At 38.8% G+C, this 18757-nt stretch overlaps 1 protein-coding gene across 1 annotated transcript in view; it reads right to left on the bottom strand.

Moving 5' to 3' along the window:
- Positions 1-18757, bottom strand: part of LOC140168516 (eukaryotic translation initiation factor 3 subunit C-like) — a 154732-nt gene that overhangs the window by 129758 nt on the left and 6217 nt on the right. The window contains 11 exon segments of the mRNA XM_072191919.1: positions 3408-3520; positions 4798-4894; positions 5905-6049; positions 6630-6747; positions 7201-7342; positions 8959-9080; positions 9603-9700; positions 10167-10218; positions 10779-10895; positions 12590-12782; positions 13771-13975. Of these exon segments, the coding sequence (XP_072048020.1) occupies positions 3408-3520; positions 4798-4894; positions 5905-6049; positions 6630-6747; positions 7201-7342; positions 8959-9080; positions 9603-9700; positions 10167-10218; positions 10779-10895; positions 12590-12782; positions 13771-13934 (1361 nt within the window). The 5' untranslated portion in view covers positions 13935-13975.

The raw sequence follows: 18757 nt of genomic DNA, 5'->3' as shown, positions 1-18757 counted from the left end.
TTGGCCCACAAGCAAATATAATTGAGATCCACTGCATTATTCACACAAAATAGCACAAACCTTTTGCAGGCCTATCTACAAAGTTTTTTGAGTAGTGAAAAAAATCAGATCTTACAAATTTCACAAACCATGCTGTTTTGTCAAAATAAACATGTTGTTTTATTTCTTGTTTCATGTTAAATTATGATTGTACCATGCAATGAAATCAAAACATTCTCAAAATGTCAGACTCCAAAAATCTGTGAATATGCCTTTAAGGCTAAAAATGTAAAAGGTTCCAATTCAAGCTGGGGTCTGTGACAATATTTTATTGGTCTAATATATTTTAAGCAAGAGGTCATTGTTAATACTCATCACTCAAGTAAATCATGTGTGACTTGTGTTGTAGATCAATATGTATTATAGTAATGTAGTCATTGTAGTGTCCAATATATTCTAAGCTGGAGGTCATTACTCATACCGAGGGTTGACAAACAGAAGGCCTTAACTCAAAAAGTGCCTTTTTGAGAAAAATGAGTAAAAAGAATATTTTGCATTGAGATGTGACCAAGTATTATTGTGCTATAGATGCAATAGGAAGTTGAATTGAGTTAAGGCTTATGATTTTAAGAATCTGTGGGTATTATTTTTGGATTTACAGATTATTTTGGTACCAAAATCTCAAAATGGCCAAAAGTGAGTTAAGGCCTTCTGTTTGTCAACCCTCGATATGCATCACTTGAATTAATCACGTGTAACTTGTGTTGTAATTCATTCAGTACAATGTGTAATAGTAATGTAGTCATTGTAATGTCCAATATATTCTAAGCATGAGGTCATTACTCATACTCATCACTTGAATTAATCATGTGTAACTTGTGTTGTAATTTAATATATGTGTATTATAGTAATGTAGTCATTGTAGTGTCCAATATATTTTAAGCTAGAGTTCATGTGTGGCTTGTGTTGTAATTCAATATAAGTGTATTGTAGTAATGTATTCATTGTAGTGTCCATAATTATATTCTAAGCATGAGGTCATTACTCATACTCATCACTTGAGTTAATCATGTGTTATAATGTAGGTGTATTATAGTAACATAGTCATTGTAGTGTTGTTGTATTATTTATATGGCTTGACTGTGTTTGTAAATGATTTAAAATGAAAATATATATTATATATATATTGAACTCCCTAAAAAATAATTTGTGTGATTACTGTGTGTACTGTGTCTGTTTGCACATATGTATGTCCTGAATGTTATCAGGTTCAAACATGCCCCATTCCCAGGTCTTATTTCTCTGGAGCTGTAAGAATAACTTTCATCCATATATGCTTGGGAAAATCACGTGATAAACAATGTGAGTAGTAACAAATCAAAGATCCTGGGGTATAACTAGAATTACGCGGTTCGTAATTAAGGTGGCCCCACATAACTATACACCACATGAGGCCACCATATACTATCACAATACTAAGTTTGATATAATATTGGATGGTTGAGCATGATACCATAACATATCGGATGAGTCATAAAAATATCGGACAAGCCAACGGCGAGTTCGATATTTGTATGACGAATCCGATATGTTATGGTATCATGCGAAATAAGCCATCCAATATTATCATTTTAGGTTTTCTTAACTCCTAATAACCCTGAAAACATAATAATGAAGTTGATCGGTGATTGCGTTTAAGCTGGAGAGTGGATTAATGGAAATGAAGGCTAAATATGCAAATGAGCTCATTAATATTCATAAATATGTAAATAAAATGACAAAACTATTTAGCACATCAGGCCACCATATCCTATCACCGTACCAAGTTTGATATAAAATTGGACAGATTGAGTGTGATACCTGAATTTGTCGGTCGAGCTAGAGTTTTTCAAATATCACGCGAGACCGAAGTCGAGCGTGATATTTGAAAACTCTAGCGAGAACGATAAATTCAGGTATCATGCGAAAGTATCCGTCCAATTTTATCATTATTATGTCTTCAGAATCTTTTTTTGGCCAAAACCATGATTTTTTGGTCAAAAACATGCTCTTTAGTAAAAAACATGATTTTTAATAGAAAACATGATTTTTGCTTAAAAATGTGATTTTGGTCAAATGTGATTTAAATGTGATTTTTGGTCAAAAAAGTGATTTTTGGTCAAAAACGTGTTTTTTGGTCAAAAAAGTGATTTTTGGTCAAAAATGTGATTTTTGGTCAAAAAAGTAATTTTTGGTCAAAAAAGTGTTATGTTATGTCACAATTCACACACAAAAAAAATTCACACCAAAAGAGACATACATACATGGTAACTTTTGTACATAAAGTATATGAACTATGCACTCTATGAAGAGGCTACAGATATGAAAAAACCCTGTAGCTCCAGGCGACCGATACACAAATTTATCGGACAGCAAGGTTATGTACAAAGGTATAGGTATAGGATGCAAGATTCTGAAGACATAATAATGAAGGTAATCGGTGATTGCGTTAAAGCTGCAGAGTGGATTAATGACAATGTAGGCCAAATATGCAAATGAGCTCATTAATAGTCATAAAGTGCAGGAAGCTATGGAAATAAGAAGAGGGAGCAATACCATGAACAGAGAGGAGGGCACATACTTCCTCAGCTCTTAGTACCAGGCCCAGAACTTTAGGAGTACCAGAAACTAGGTTCCTGCAAAAGTGGATCACATAACCGACCATACCAGTCATACCTGATGAAGTCTCTGATGCGAAGAACAGAATAATTGTAGTGGGTAAAAATTCACTTGGTTTTGTCCAGCAAAAATATGTACTCCCCTTCATGAATAATCATGATAAGGCCAAAACAAATGAAGTCTTGAAGTTGCCGTGCACATTCGTTTGGCGGTGCACTATTACCTTAAAGAAATTTAATTCTCTCCCCCCCTTTTTTAATAATGTTAAAAATATGCTTAAAGCATTTGTTGGAAGAATTGTGTGAAGGGACTTCACTGCTTAGAGCAGTGATGATAGCTGTGACATTTTGTTCCATGGATAAAATTTTCTTGAACTACAAAATTGTTTTGCATGCAAAATGTCCAGTTTTTGAAAGCCTCATCTCTAATAGCTGCCCTATAGATGAATCCGGCGAGCCAAGTGATGGTCAGGATTACGTCGGCCATAGCTGGGGGCCATCCGCGCCAAACTAGCTTAGTTCGTTTGGATTACGATCCAAGACGCCTACTTGCACTATGTCACGAGAGCGGTTAACGATGCACGCCTTGTGATACTAGCGTCGCGTAAAATGGATGGAAGGCCCCCTGCTATGGCCGCCAGTGAGGTGTAGGAATGTGGCTCGACGGATCCGTCTATAGACATCATGACAACTTCTACATTCTATATTGTACAGATATGACACCTGGCAGCTATTACAGATAGGGCCTTCTTGCCCCTCCATACAATTTACCTGTCTATGTAATCTGTGGCGTGGGCGTCTGTCGATTGGAGGATTTTCGTGAATTCTTCATCCATTCTCTCAACCACAGTCAGAATACAGCCTCTTACTTTGTAGGGTGCCTCCTACAAAAAAAATCACAAAACGTCATTTGGATACATCCAATAATATTCAAATGTATCCAGGGGGCGCACTAGGGTATAAGTGACGGGTTTTAAAACCCCTTAAACACCCCCCTCATTCTAAAAAATAAGGGATTTCAAGGGGTTTTAGTAATTTACAATGGTGACATATTCTGCAACCCTTTTTTTAACACCTCTACTACCTGCACACCCCATGCAGAATTTATCACACATTATTCCCCTTGAATAAATTTGTCATCTCCTGAACATAATTTTCATTGTATAGTTGCATTTGTTTTGTTTGATTTTTTCTCTTTATTTTGAAAATTATGCCGATTTGTACTCAAGTTTATAAACAATGGTGACGGTAATGATGTGAGCAAGGGTTTTTCCTAAAGCGGCCAAACTTGGTCAAGCTGATTTCCAGTTTTGCGATCTCGCTCTAAGTGTGATTTAGTGAGATAAATCTCGCTAGACATGTTCTAGGTGTGGTTTACCATGCTCTAAGTGTGGTTTAGCGAGATCAAATCTTGCAAGACCACACACTGTGTTGTTAAATTAAACGAGATCGCGGCAATCATTACCAACAACAGCATGGATAACTGGAATTTGGTATGGATAACAATAATGCTCGGAATGTAAATTCCCAAAAATGATGCGCGCCAGAAAACGCCTTTGCTTCATCAAACCGCGAAATTTCTAGCACGAAAATGGAAAAAAAATATGCGCAAAACTTATCCTAGTGCAACTCCTGAATGTATCATCCTTCATCATACCTCGCTCAACTACAAAAATGGTTACAACTCTTGAGAACAAAATCACAGAACGATGTACAATTCTTCACTTTTGTTCTGCTCCAACATATTTACATCTATTAAAGACGCACATAAAAAAACAGATGTGGAAATAGGAGAATAAACTGACCAGTAGATACCAGTTGTAGTCCTACTAATTCATGGCATATTGGATGGCCTAGGGGAAAGTTAGCACATATTTGCGAGACTATCCTTGCCTTCAAGGTGAAAGAAACCTACTCATGTTACCCTCTGGCCATGGTCTGGCCTACTGTCAGATCTTACCCAGGGAAAGATGACATTCCAATATTCCCCTTTAAGTAAATATAGGTTAATATTAACTATTCTGCGTAAGCGTTTAAGGTGGGTGTTCCAATTATAACACATGATGTTTTCTACCTCAAATGAGGTCCATCACTCAAAATTTTTTCACTCTCATATCAAAATGGTTTTGACTACTCCAGCTACTTTTAAACTGTCACTTACTACATAGCTTTCTTCATCATCTGGCACGTGTTCAGATATGGTCATATCGTCATGAGAAAACAGAATGTCCAGAACTTCTTGGATGGTACTCATACACCTGATGATACACAAATGGGAGAAAAAAGAGAAAAGTTTGATTATGCTGAATTTATTATTATGCTGTAAGGTGAGCTTAACAACTATTCTATCACACTTTCAACCCAGGCTCAGAAATCCGACACGAATCCGTGAATCAATTCGAGCAAAGATTCTCGTAAAACATCAACCGGGCAAATCTATATGGATTCACATAGTACATTGGCAGTGTACAGAAAGAAAGAAAAAAATTTGATTCCCGGTTTGACTATTTATACTTCATTATTTAAGCAACTGAACCCCTAAAATGGCGAATTATAGTATAATTTACTTAAATCATTAATAATTTGTACAATAATACTGATTTGAGAGGACTTTTTAACAGGAAAAACAGCCATCGGTTGCGTGCCGATGTTTCGTTCGTCAGAGCCGGATGACTAAATCAGATTGTCATGACCGTATGAGGACAATATTTTTTCAATCATCGTGCAGCGGGATGTAGATTTGCACGAATCAGGGATTCTTGCAAAATTCTCTTGCGAGAATCCAAATGGATTCGCCCGCCCTGCCACGGATTACTAGGCCTGCAACCCGCAACATCGTTCCCACATACCTTCCAATGTTTAACATTCTATGACTGTTTAACTGAATCACAAAGTTTCAGACCAACAACATAAGACAACACACATTGAGCCTACCTATAGCATCCAACTATAATGAACAAACAGTTCTCTATTTTTACCATCTCTGCTTTCAAAATTTCCCTTTGAGATGCATTCAATAACTTTAGGCTTTTCCTCTGGTATTTCAATTACCATACAGTACTAAATTCCAGAGTATGTGAGAGTCCTGCTAAAAATCACTGCACTGAAGAAGATTGCTAAATAACTTACAACAAATATACAAGTGGATATTCATATGTAGTGGTAGATAAAATCAATCAAAGTCGGACTAGTGAAAACGTTCCAGGTGAGCGAAAAATAGTGTAGTGTTGAAGTTAAAACTTTAATTCAACTTACAACAAGTACTTACTTTTCCCACATTTCTGGTTTCATGCATGTAGCCACGTTGGGGTTATAATCAAAGATGGCCGCCACAATGTTGAACATGACCTTCAAGTCTATGGCTGGACCAAGATTATGCTGACTGGCAATCTTACGCAGTTCTTGTAACAAACCTACAGGAAGACAGGTTGAAAAGTTGAGTAAGAAGATTTCAATGCAAAACATGGTATTGAGGGTTTAGTGAAAGAAGCCCCTATCTAAAAGTGACGTAATTAATCAGATTAACTGCCATAGCAATAGATGAATACAATTTTGAATATAACGCCCTGCACTGCAACGTTCACACGGTACCTATGCATTGAACCATAGATGTCAAAAAACAGGGATAAAGACCTGTATCGTAATTCTATAGAATAGTCATATCATGCTGATCACTCGCACCTGTAAGATTAGTAAAAGAGCACTTGGTATTGTATTCAATCTATGATTGCGGGCAGACATGGATGATGAGCGCAACCTGCTTGTAGTGCAGGGCGATATATTCAAAAATTTGTATTAATCTTTTATAATCCGATTATTACGTCACTTCTACAGCAAATTGCAGATAGGAAAGAAGAAAAGAGAAAAGGAGAAAAGGAAAAGGAAGAGGAGGAGAATGAGGAAGAGGGAAAAATATAAAAAAAAAAAAAAAGAAAAAAAAAAAAATAACAAAAAAAAATATGTAACAATCAAGGAATGGAACTGGTGACCTACCTATTTGGTTGTTACGATTGGTTGTTTTCTTGCCTCTTGCGGCGATAATCTCCATTAGTTTCTTAAGCACAGCATCATGGTTGATCTCTGTGTCTTTAGCAAACATTTTCGCTTTCTCCTGTGAAACCAAGAAAAGCAAACAATAGTAACTTGGAAAAAATGTCAACAATGTTAAAAATATCTTTAATTTTGGGAAACCTCAACTTCAATGTCATTAGTTGAATGGTTATGCCTAGAAATTAAGGTAAATTGGTCTAATATGCATTAGAAACTGTTTACAAACAACAGGTATAATGTTTTATGTTTATGAAGAGGGAATGCTGTAAAATAAATATCAAGCCGAAAAGCCACAAGCAGTGAAAGCTTACATTGTAAGAAGGACAAGACTATACTCTGTGTATTCATGCTAGAATTTGGTAATTTCTGGTCTTCCTTACAAAACCAGTGGGATTATTATAAACTGATGATTACAGTATTTCGGTATTTACGGAAGCAGATTCCCACCCAAAATCCCAAACTTCCCTGGATGGTACTTCCTGGACACCACTTTTTCCCAGTCATTGCTACTTACCCCATGTCCATGGGCCGAAGCGCCCCCTTTGACTTCCTCCCATCCTTCATCGTCTTCCTCCTCCTCTTCTTCCTTCATCGCCTTCTGACGTTCTTTACGACGTTGATCCCTACGTGTCGTAGCTTTGTCAGCACCTGATGTCCTGAGATAAAAGAGTGCCACCAAAAGAAAATTCAGCTTAGTAATGTGTAAATGACAAATTAAGATGCAAAAACCGATGTCAAATTTGTTTCAATTTGAGGTATTGGCAAATAAAACTCGATAAATATAGAGCACATAATAAGAAAATATGTGCCGTTTTTATCATAGTTTAAAAAATATAGACCACTTGACATCAACAAAGACGAGGGATGCTTGAAATAACTACTACACTGTTCAATGGCTTTCTTGTACTATATGAAATGTGGTGGGCAATTTAAAATGCACGTCCTAAAGCAAACTGTGATGCGTACGCACACTGCTGGGCAAAGAACAATAGAAATTGCCATAATTCGTGTGCATACTGCCGGGCAATGACGTCACTAGCGTTATAGGGCAGATGTTGGTGGCCTTAATGCAAAAAGTTTGAAAATGGCGTTTATGAGCTTTTGCATTTGAACTCTTCGAATGTGGTGTCACTCATTACAATGCACTGTAAAAGTGGAAATTTTCGCGCTACATTTTTTTTTGCGCTTTTTGCATTCCAAGCTGCTACCACAAAAATAACAACGCACAAATATATTCCTTTTGTGGATAGGCCAATGTAAGGAAACTTAGTATCGCGAATTTAACAACAAGGGAAACAGTTCAAAATTGGCAAAGCACGAAAAATTAATCACACAAAAATGTCCACTTTTACAGTTTAAGGATTCACAGTAGAAAATCATGCCTTAGCATAATGGTGCATGGTGAAATCGGGCTAAATACCTCATGCAAACTTTTCTACACTTTACTAAGTTACTATAGTCTGTCCACATAGAAGTACAAAGTAAATAGACCACGGAAACTGGAGGTATGAGAATAATTATTTCAGTGCAATGCCTCTTTGGCGCACCAACTGCTGCGCGATTTGTGCACCACGCTCTTTACGCGTCGAGTCGCGCATGACGCAAAGCATCGACCCCCGATGCCACAGATTTGGTTTGTACTTCTAAGTGGACAGACTGTATGGTCATTGCTCATGGAACATTGACAACAAAGTCAATAGTGCCTATTTGCAATCTCAAGCCAAGCCTGGGCCGTGCTCAAACTCGCATTGCTAACAACCAATGCACAGATCTAGAAGTCTAATTATTGCCTTATATGGGTTGAGCTTGATTGAATATTGTCTACTTTCCCAATTTAATCGACTAAAACCTACGTACCAAATTTTAAGCTGCTTGACAGGTTATATTTTCAGTTTCCTCCAAGGTATATGCACTCGACAACCATTATTAGACACCAAGATTATACCAAAATATTATAGCAGGGATGTAAATGGGCAACATATCCATTTCCTGAAAATCCATCTGGTCCTTGGACAGGTGGACGCGGGCTTGCATGCGTTATTGAACATTTCAAGGGGTTTGTCCGGGGAATACGCTGCAGGGTATCACCCCCATCCTAAAAAAGATGTTTTTTGGCTCTTTTTATGACGAATTATCATCATCCAATTCGGAAATGAAAAAAAAAAAAAAAGAAAAATTTTTTTTTTTTTTTTACATTTCCGGAATTTTTTTTTTATGGACAAATTTCCGGAAGATTTATATCCCAGTTATAGATCTGTCAAATCTCACTTACTTTTTTAAGAAATACGCAGCAGTAAGCACCCCGGCCTCTGGGGCTTCATCACTGGAAGACGATTCTTCGGATTCTGATCCCCAGTCTGTTGAATCATCCAAATCGTCACCCTCATCATCACTCTATGGAAACAGGAAAAGCAACACATTTTTGGACAAGAACGCATTTTTAGCCATTATTTGATAGCCCTCAATTTCATGAAAAATTGGTTTACGAAAGGTTTTTTTTTTTTAAAATTGAAAATACATGCGCCAAGGGCCTAAAAGAACGAGCTATTGCCAAGTCCGTGCAATAGATGGGGTTATTTGAACTGTTTGGTGATGGAGCAACACTCTTTAAATTTAATCTATCTTTTTTGCACATAGATCGACAGTGTCAGTTTTTCACAAATTTCACTTTTTTAACTCAACCCGTATTTTGTAAGCGTTTCACCTCTCAAAATGGGTTCTTGACCCATTGCATTGTGGGATATCTTACACATCACGTAAACAAAATTCAAGTGATTTTTTTCACGGGCAACAAGAACATCTCAGCTTTAACATAACACCCTATAATGATGTCATACACACATTTTTGGTGGAAATACGCACATATTGGCATATCTCATGTCTATGTTATTTAAGAAGGCATTAAGGATGACTTACCCCTTTTGCAAATTTTGATTTTGGTTTCTCTGCTGGAGGTGTTTTCGGTTTCTTTTTCTTGACCTCTTCCCATCCTCCACCGTCATCCGATTCATCATCTGTTTTCAAATAATGTATAGAACATTTCAACATTATGTCACTTAGGCCAAAAAAAAAAAACAGATTTGTCTTATGTGGGAGTTTGAAATCTAATCATTTTTTGATTTTATTTTTGATCAATTGAACAATGCCAATTTTTAAACTCTGACCTTGGAAGTATTCAGGCTAAGTTTAGCTGGAATACAGGCTACATCTAGCATTTCAATTTCGGAGTTGTGGTGCGATCGAAAATCGGAAAGTTGAAATTGAACATTGATTTTACAGCAGATTTTCGGCCAAATTTCGTTAAAATGTAAAAAAAACACCTTGAGCTACTGCACCACACAATTATGAGGCAAAGTCTTGGACCGCTTCGCCAGTGTCCACACATAAGATTGGTTTTGAAACTGAGTTATAAATCACGCTGTGACTTGGCTTTTTTAAAATATTTAAATACAGTAAACAACTTTTGATTGAGCTACTTGCCTGACCCTGCTTCTGCTTCATCCACTATATCATCAGCGCCAGTGTCAGGATTCTGTGGTGGAAAGAAAAATACAAATAAATCTAAAGGACTGGCCAATACATGGTATCAGGGATTCCAGTGGCCTGAAGTGACTTTGCAGGAAAAGCGTTTGAATTTGGAGTAACAAAAAGTAGGAAATCAGGTAATTACCTGAAAACTGGCATCTCTGATGGTATGTCGTAACACATTATACATGCAACCATGCAACAACGCAACAAGAATACAAAAAAGAAAGAAATATAACACACATGGGTCGATAGTCATGACATAAACATTTTGCAAGATCTGGATGTGCTCTGTTCATTGAGGTACTATTTGTCACTATTGACCCATGTTGCACTTGATACATGTAGCAAATCAGTACAGGAAATAGAAATGGAAGAAATGCATTGTGGGAAGTGTAATAAGATATCAAATGTTTTGCTGAAACTTAAGACTCTTGATATGCTCCAAGTTCCAAGACTATTTCCAGTTATCAGTACAAAACATTGTCTAATTTCTGCAATAAGGGTCTTGATACACCCTAAATATTATTTCAAACAACAAAAATATTGCACAAAATGCTATTTTACCTCTCTGTAGTCGTTGACGAGCTCTTCAAAGTCCTTGTTGTACTTGCGGATCTTCTGGCGCAAGGTGGAAAGAGACTTGGCGTTGACTTTATTCAGTTTCTTCTTGTCTTCCCAGCACTGAAATATAGAATATACCATGCACATTAAAACTTACTTCCTTTTCCTTTTTTAAATTTTTTTTCTCTCTCAAAATTTACCCCCCCCCCCCCTTGTGGCCCCCGGCCGCATGGCCACTGTGCCCTGTGGTAAACTCAGCCCTGGGAATAGCCCAATTGTACACAACAGCTTATCAAAATATCAACTCCATATAATAAAGGTTCCCAGATAGTCAGTAGTTCTTCTTTTGAAAAATGATGTGCCAGATCGACTACCTCATCCCCCATTTTAAAACTGGGATTATGGTGCCAGACACAAGTTCATATTTTTCTTATTACCCAAGTAAAATTTCATGCCTAAGATATGTTGTGTGAACACAAGAGTGGTATAAAGTGGTGACCACCACAGGAACTACTCTCCTATGGGGTACTGCTATAAACAATTTCTGCTTCTCATATCAAAACCGCTCTAACAATACAGCTCAGATTATGGTTGCATTGAGACTGCACAGTTGTGTCCACTGACCTTTTGACTGCCTTGGCTATAATTGAATACAATTTTTAGAACGTCAGAGCACGATCTTGTCGCAACGGTGCCGTACAACAGTGTGGTACATGGGCACAGATTGTCAGCCGCGCCATAAGTCGCACTATGGCGCACAACAAAAGTTGCACAAGAATATTTTCATGAGTTTGACACAATACGAACGGTATGTTTTTCAGTCATCACTATAAGCTAGGCACCGGAGTTTCGCGCGATCGCGCAAAAAATCACGATTTTGGGGGTCCATCGCGATTTTGGTGGTCCATCGTGAATTTTGAGAATTTTGCCAAAAACAATACTTTTCAATGTAAATTCACCAATAATAACCTTTTTACAACATAACAGGCTTAAATTTTTATTCTTTTATATTTTTAAGATAATAAAAGCCCCAAAATTTTGACCCACCTGCTGAGAATTGAAGTAAATTCTGCAATATTTGTAAATGCAACGTCAAGGAAATCGTGCACTTTTTGCAAGCTTTCCGAACGATCGCTCGCCTGGGGAAGTCCCGATTGATTTGTTTACAACTAAGCACATGCCGCTAACGTGCGGTTAATGTTTTATGTTTTTATTTATCACAACCTGACAATATTCAATTTTTAATATTTTAAGTTTATTTTCTCATAAATAATCTAGGTTTCCTTTATTAGTATTATTGTTACGATGAATAAAAGCGATTTTAAAGACAAAATCCAAATGATAACCCCTTTTTCGTATTATTTGTGGTAGCGCGTGTTTTAGTTTTTGTAGCATCAACACCACGTTAATTTAAAAAAAGAAATGCGGAAGTGAAAGTACGAACAAAAATTGCTCGAGATTGACAGACTTTGTTCATGTTTTTGCACCTGTTTTTGACCACGTTTCGGACCAAAACTGATACAGAAATGAGAAAAATTATCATAGCGAACGGAGATGGAATATCACGGCGAAAATGCACTTTTATTTTTTTTAACAATCAACATTTGATGAGGTGTAGATCTCGGTGGTCGTGTGTATCGTGATAATCGTGAATTTCAGATGGACGCAGAAAAATCTGTCTGGAAAACGCATTTGACTTGAATTTTCGCGCATTTTGCCGTTTTAAATCGCGCGAAACTCCGGTGCCTACTATAAGCATAACACAAACACATGCACAGTGCAGACGACTGATGGATTCTAGTCTAAATACTCACTTCAGCGACAAAGTCTTCAAGTTCAACTATAGCCCTGATATAAAACCTGGGTGGTCTGTCGTTAACATCCAAGACATTCTTGCCTTTGCTGTACGATCTCGTCAGTTCATCAAATGTGGACAGTACGCGAGAGATATCCTTAATCTTCTTCTGGTTGCGCATGTTCTTGATCACTTCAGTGATTTCTTCATGTCTGTAAACAAGAGCGAATCAAGTTTATTACTCATGATTCAAGAAAGATTGAAAATTACTGAGGGTTTATTGATTTCAACTCGAATAGCTCATTATCCCTAGTCTGTTCAAGGCAATGCTTATAAGTTCCACAATACCCTTCAAACAACTGTTGCATAGTTATTTAATTACCCCCTGCATGGTAATTAGGCAAAAAAAAGGTGTTTGTTTGCCCAGACATGGGGTAGAAAGGAGTGGGTCGGTACTCTCTAAATTCCAGGGACTTATTAAAATGACAAAACTTTGAAAAGACTAAAATTCAAATCTAATGGATTAAAATTACACTCTAATAAAGATTTGAATTTTAAGTCTTTCAAACGTTTTGTCATTTTAATAAGTCTCTTAGACTTATTTTTAAATCTTAGGAATTTAGAGAGTAGGTTGATTTCCTTTTTTTTAGATCTGTACACGTGTTGCAAGAGAAAATATACAACATTCAGCCTTACATTTTGTACTTGTGTCAAACTTTAATGTATTTCACCTTACCATATAAAGTTTAATCTCTTTGGCGACAAAAGTTTTTTATTTTTGGGTTGGTCGTGTCTGGGCAAACAAAACCTTTTTTGGCCTTATAAACTGTAATTATTTTAACATCACATTTTAAAAGATGACCAATGTAGAACACAATTATATCTCTACTTCAGTTTCAATCATTATCTAAATGAGTAGGCCTACTGCAGGGTTCTCGCACCTTGAAGCCTTTAAAATTCAAGGACTTTTTAAGGATCAAAAGCATGATTTTCAAGGACTTACCACGATTCGGCTCTCCATGTGGTACGTATTAACGAAAGTGACAGCTCCTCAAAATTATACTTTAGGTAAAATTCCAATTTTCAAGGACTTTGTGCATATTTTCAGGACTTTCAAGGCCTTGAAAAGGTGATTTCAAATTCAAGGACTTTCAAGGACAGTGGGAACCCTGGTACTGGTACGGTATTTATTCAAATTACCTTTTTGACTTGGCACTGCGGACCACTCTTTTAGTATCTTCTTCATCGTCACTAACAAAGAACCTCGTCGGCGCCGCTGGTTTGGCTTGTACCTGCACTTCTTCATCGCTTGATTCCGACTCGCTTTCAGATGAGGAGCCCGTAGCAAAGAAACGTGACGTCATGATGATCTCTAATTATTGTTATCAATATCTTATATTATTATCTGCAGCAGTGAAGGGAGAGAGTTAAAAGAAATGAAAACTTGATCAATATATGTACACGTACATGTAATTAGTAAATAATTTGAAGTGAACATTAAAAATTATTAATGAATTGATTGAAGTAAATTAGAGCATAATTCAAGTCCTTTTGGGGTTCAGTTGCTTCCAGTTTGCCTGTTAATATGCTTACACTTCGTTTCCGAAGCAACTGAACCAAAAAAAAAGGAAAAATTATGGTCTAATTTACTTTATCATTAATATATATTGTACCATACAATGCTAATTTAAGGGGTATTTTAACAGCAAAAACAACGCTCAATTTTCTCATCTTCTGTCATGATTGGAAGTCGTTGTTAGGTATCAAGCTAGTCTCATAATAAAGAGCTAAATGAAAGAAAACTGATGAGCTATAAATGAATGTCATACGACATGTGGTGTGGTTGCAGAGATATGCTAATTTGAGTGTCTCAATTTTTCAGCCAATTTCCTGTACAAATTTTTTGTGCATGCGCCTGTATGTGATGAGGAGATCGGCACTCGGTGATGAGGAGATCCAAAAGGAGTTGTTCCAGGTGGGTTCTGAAACCTTGGAGGAGGCAATAAGTTGTGCAGAGGGTATGGAGTCACTTCGTCGCATTGAGGAGAATCGTAAAAAGAATGTCTATGGTAAGGAATTAGACACACAGAAGTTGTCAGAGCCAGCTGATGTTCCTACAATGCCGGATATGAATATTGATCAATGTAGTGATAGTGGAGGCGGAGTCGGACAGCGCGCTAATGTTGAGAGGGGTGAAGAATTACTTCCAAAGCTGAAGCAAGGTTTGGAACCGGCTGGGAAACAAGATCAGGGAGTTTACAATATGGGATATGCTGTGTCCAGGATGCTGAAAGTGGAGGAGTTAAAAACGGATGGTAGAGTCGGTGTAGTGCATGTTGAGAAGCAGCAGGCTGAACAGAACCCTCCGAAGAGTATAGAGAGGACGGTGGTTAGTGATAATGGTCCATTTGAAGGCACCACAGAGAGTAGTGGCTACAGAGGTAGGTGCATCTCCAGTCAGTTGCCGACTATAAGGACAGGAAGGGTGGAGGTGGTTGAAGAGAAAGATAAACCGAGTCAAAGTAAGGAATGGGAGGGGGACTATAGCGAGCTAGGATGGGAATGCAGTGCGGTGAAAGCGGTGACTATGGAGAGTATTAGGGACATGCAGATAAAGGTGAGGCAATTGCTCCTATTCTGAAATGGAAGGCAGCAGGTCTAAGGAAGCCGTCTAGCGGAAAACTAGCAAGATTTTCTGCCGACACACGCTCATACAGCCGACAGTGGGAAATATTAGCTGTGAGGAAGGGCGTTCTGGTTAGGAAGTGGGTGAGTAATGATGGCGGTTCAGTGAGGTGGCTGATTGTATTACCAAGGGGGCTACAGGAACAGGTGTTGGAGGAGGTGTGTGTGGCTGGTCCTGGTGGAGGATTAGGAATTAGGAGTATTCTGGCTGCGGTAAGAGAGAATTATTATTGGATTGGGCTGGTTTGTGATGTGCAAGATTACTTACTAAGTCGGGGATTGGATTGTCGCGGAGTATGGAGGGCTGGTGCCTTCGGTACTAGAAAAGGCGGACCAGGTGCTCGTGTCAACCCGGGCGATTTTGTGTTTGTGTGGGATGGGCAGGAGCAGGGAGGTGCTGATGGAGGTCCAGGAATGTGTTGGCACGGGCCATACATGGTGTTGGCTAGATTACCAGGGGGTGCTGTTCGTGTGCAGAGGGGTAGGAATAGTACGCCAATTGTTGTTGGTATGCGCAGGTTAACGTTATGCCGTGGGCTGGAGTTGGCACCCTGGAAGTATACAGTGCCGGTTGTGAGGTGTGAGGAAGGACCGTTTGTACATAGGCGATAGACGCAGGGAGCCGAGTAGAGTAGTGGGGTTGTAAAAATGTTGGCAGTTAAGTTGTTTAAAGTTGCGTTCGGTTGATGTGTTACTGTGTCGTTAATGGAGACGAATATTGTAGTTAGTAATTTGAGAGAGGCCTTTACCATGTGAGATTCGTGTTGTTGCGTGTATAAAGCTACAAATTGGTGTTAGAAAGCTACAAATTGGTGTCAGGAGCTAGTAGGTTAGCAGCTTTGGAAGTATTGGTTCCGCAGAGACGTCGTCAGGGAGTGTGCGTGTTCTAGGGCTCGTAATACTGATTTCCTTGTAAAAGTTATGGAATGATGTGGAGGGCTGGAGTGGAAATGAAATTCCTGGAGATAGAATATGTCATACCAGAGATAGATGCTGATGACATCACCAGCCCCCAGTGGCAGCTTGATAGATACCGGATCGAAGTAAGGTTTCGACCAATAGACTATCAAGCTGACGAGCAGATGATTCAAACTCCCTTGCCAAGGACCTACTACCGCGAAAATAGAAGAAAATTTTCACTAGCTCGCTACCTGTCCAGTTGGGAAGAACATACAAGTCTGAAAGAGTGGAGGAGAGTGCGTGCCGAGGATTAACAGAGCCATTGTTGTTGTGGCGGATAGCTGGAAAGCATAAGTTGGAGGGTGGTGTTAAAAGCAAAAGAAGCAGAAGAGCAAAGAAAAGGAACAAAAGAAACGCGAAAAAAAAAAACTGAGGAGGCGGAAGAGTAGAAACCAGACTAAAGAAAACAAGGATTGAAAGGGGACAGAGGCTAGCGGAAAATAAAAGAAACAAAAGAGGACACGGAGATGAGATAAGGATGTGCGGTGGAAGGCGTTGAATTTAATGTTGTGGTAGTTGAACGTATCAGGATGCGATTATAGAATAAGAGAACCAACGGATGAAAGGAAAAAAAATGACGAGGACCACCGAACTATGAGAAGAAAAATGATGAGTAATTGAAGGAAAATGAAAATGAGGACAGGCGAATTTGTGATTGTAGAATGAGAAAACTGGCAAGTAATAAAAAAAAAATATGGTGATGCAGTCCGTTCGGATCAAGGTGTTATTGTTCTGTAGTACCAAGATACTGTGTAGTATCTTTGACGAGTATGTTCTTTCTGGCGGCTCTGGCAAAGTGGCTGTTATTCTCAGCGGGAGTTGTTTTAAAATCGATGTAGCTGTTGTATGTGTTACCTTAGTTGTTGGTACCTTTGGCGCCCGGGTAGCTATTACTAATGGAAGGAGAGAGAGAGCGGATGTGAAGATAAAATATTGATGGTTGATAATAGTGAAAAGAAAACGTAAAGCAGTGGTTAAAAAAAAATGGTAAAGGAAGTGCAGGAAAGCAGAAATCAAAAGTAAAGGCTGTAAATAACTGTAAATATTTGACGTTGGTTCAGCATGTTTGTCCTCAACGTATCCCCATCATTGGTATTGAAGGAGCGGCAAATATAGAGTGCAGTCGTCGTGTACTAGATTCGAAGTGTGGTTCCTGACAGATAATGGGATTTCATGGCCGCGGACGATGTGATTAGATGGGTCAACCGAGCTGCAACCTGATGTCTCTTAAACGGCTCTTTTCAGAGCCACCACGACTACTAAGTTGGTCGTCCCAAACGGCTCTTTTTAGAGCCACACACCGAGACGGTGGTGGTAGTGATGTGTTCGAGTGGCTACGCAGTTGATGAAGGACATCCAGCTTCAGAACAGATGGCTCTCAGAACTGACAGACTGAGCAAACTACAGCCTGACGAGAAGAAGACGGATGAAGACTTTAGGCTTTCATTGTAGTATTAAGGATAATGGTGTTGTTGTTGGGCGATGCTCTTCCCTCAATTCCGTTTAGTGCGCATCCGTGTGCCGGGACGGCACACTGTGGGAGGGGGGCTGTGAAACGGAATTGGATCACCCTGTTCACCCTGTATGCTTTCACACGCTTTCGCGGGCTAATTTTTCCTGCCCTTATTTGGAAGGCATGCATAGGCCTCACGGCATGTCAGCCAATCAGCGATTCCCGGCTGCGTGATCACTTGGCGCCACATGCACAGCGCACCAGAACGTGTGCTACTTTTAATTAGGGGCTGTGCAATAATTATGAGCCCTGGGGGAGGGTAAAATTAGGGGGGCAAGAATTTTTTGGCGAGCCAAAAGGGGGGCAAGCAATTTTGGCAAGCTGAGAGGGGGGCAAGCGATTTTTGACACACATTCATGGGGCGCCTTTTAAATAAAAACGCTCTAAAAAGGCTTAGGAAAACAGTACTGAAAACGCTTAAATATGCAAATTTTCCTGCTCGCTGCGCCGTAACAGGTATATAGACCATTTAGGTTTGTAAATTGGGATCCCAAGAATTTGGCATGCGCAAGGGGGGCAAAGAATTTTGGCGGGCCGAGAGGGGGGCAAGCGATTTTGGCAGGCCGAGAGGGGGGCAAGCGATTTTTGGCGAGCCGTTTGGAAACGGGGGCTCATAATTATTGCACAGCCCCTTAGGTAAGTCGCATTTTTCAGAGCTCTCGTCAATAATTCACTCAAAATCCTCGAAAATGCACTGTTATGAGCTATTAATTATATGATATTGTCGGGAAATATTACGAGCACTTGCAGTAGACGTTTTGTTATATTATGTCGAGAAGAAATGGTTTACAATAAGTTTACCGTTCCGTCTTGCAACCACTCCTGATGCTGATATAGTCTACTGGAGTCAGTTATTCATGGGACATATAATAATAAGTGGTAATAGTATACCTTCAACCTGTAACTCCACTTCGGTAATTGATAACTCACGTTAATTTACTCACCAAAGTTTATCTTGTGAAATAATGTATAGGGTCGTGCGCCATGAATTGGGGGCCAAATGCGTTACATACTAAAAAATTGAACAAT

The sequence above is a fragment of the Amphiura filiformis genome, chromosome 13 (genome assembly GCF_039555335.1).
Source record: "Amphiura filiformis chromosome 13, Afil_fr2py, whole genome shotgun sequence".
Taxonomy (NCBI): domain Eukaryota; kingdom Metazoa; phylum Echinodermata; class Ophiuroidea; order Amphilepidida; family Amphiuridae; genus Amphiura; species Amphiura filiformis.
This window is presented reverse-complemented; position numbering and strand designations above follow the sequence as displayed.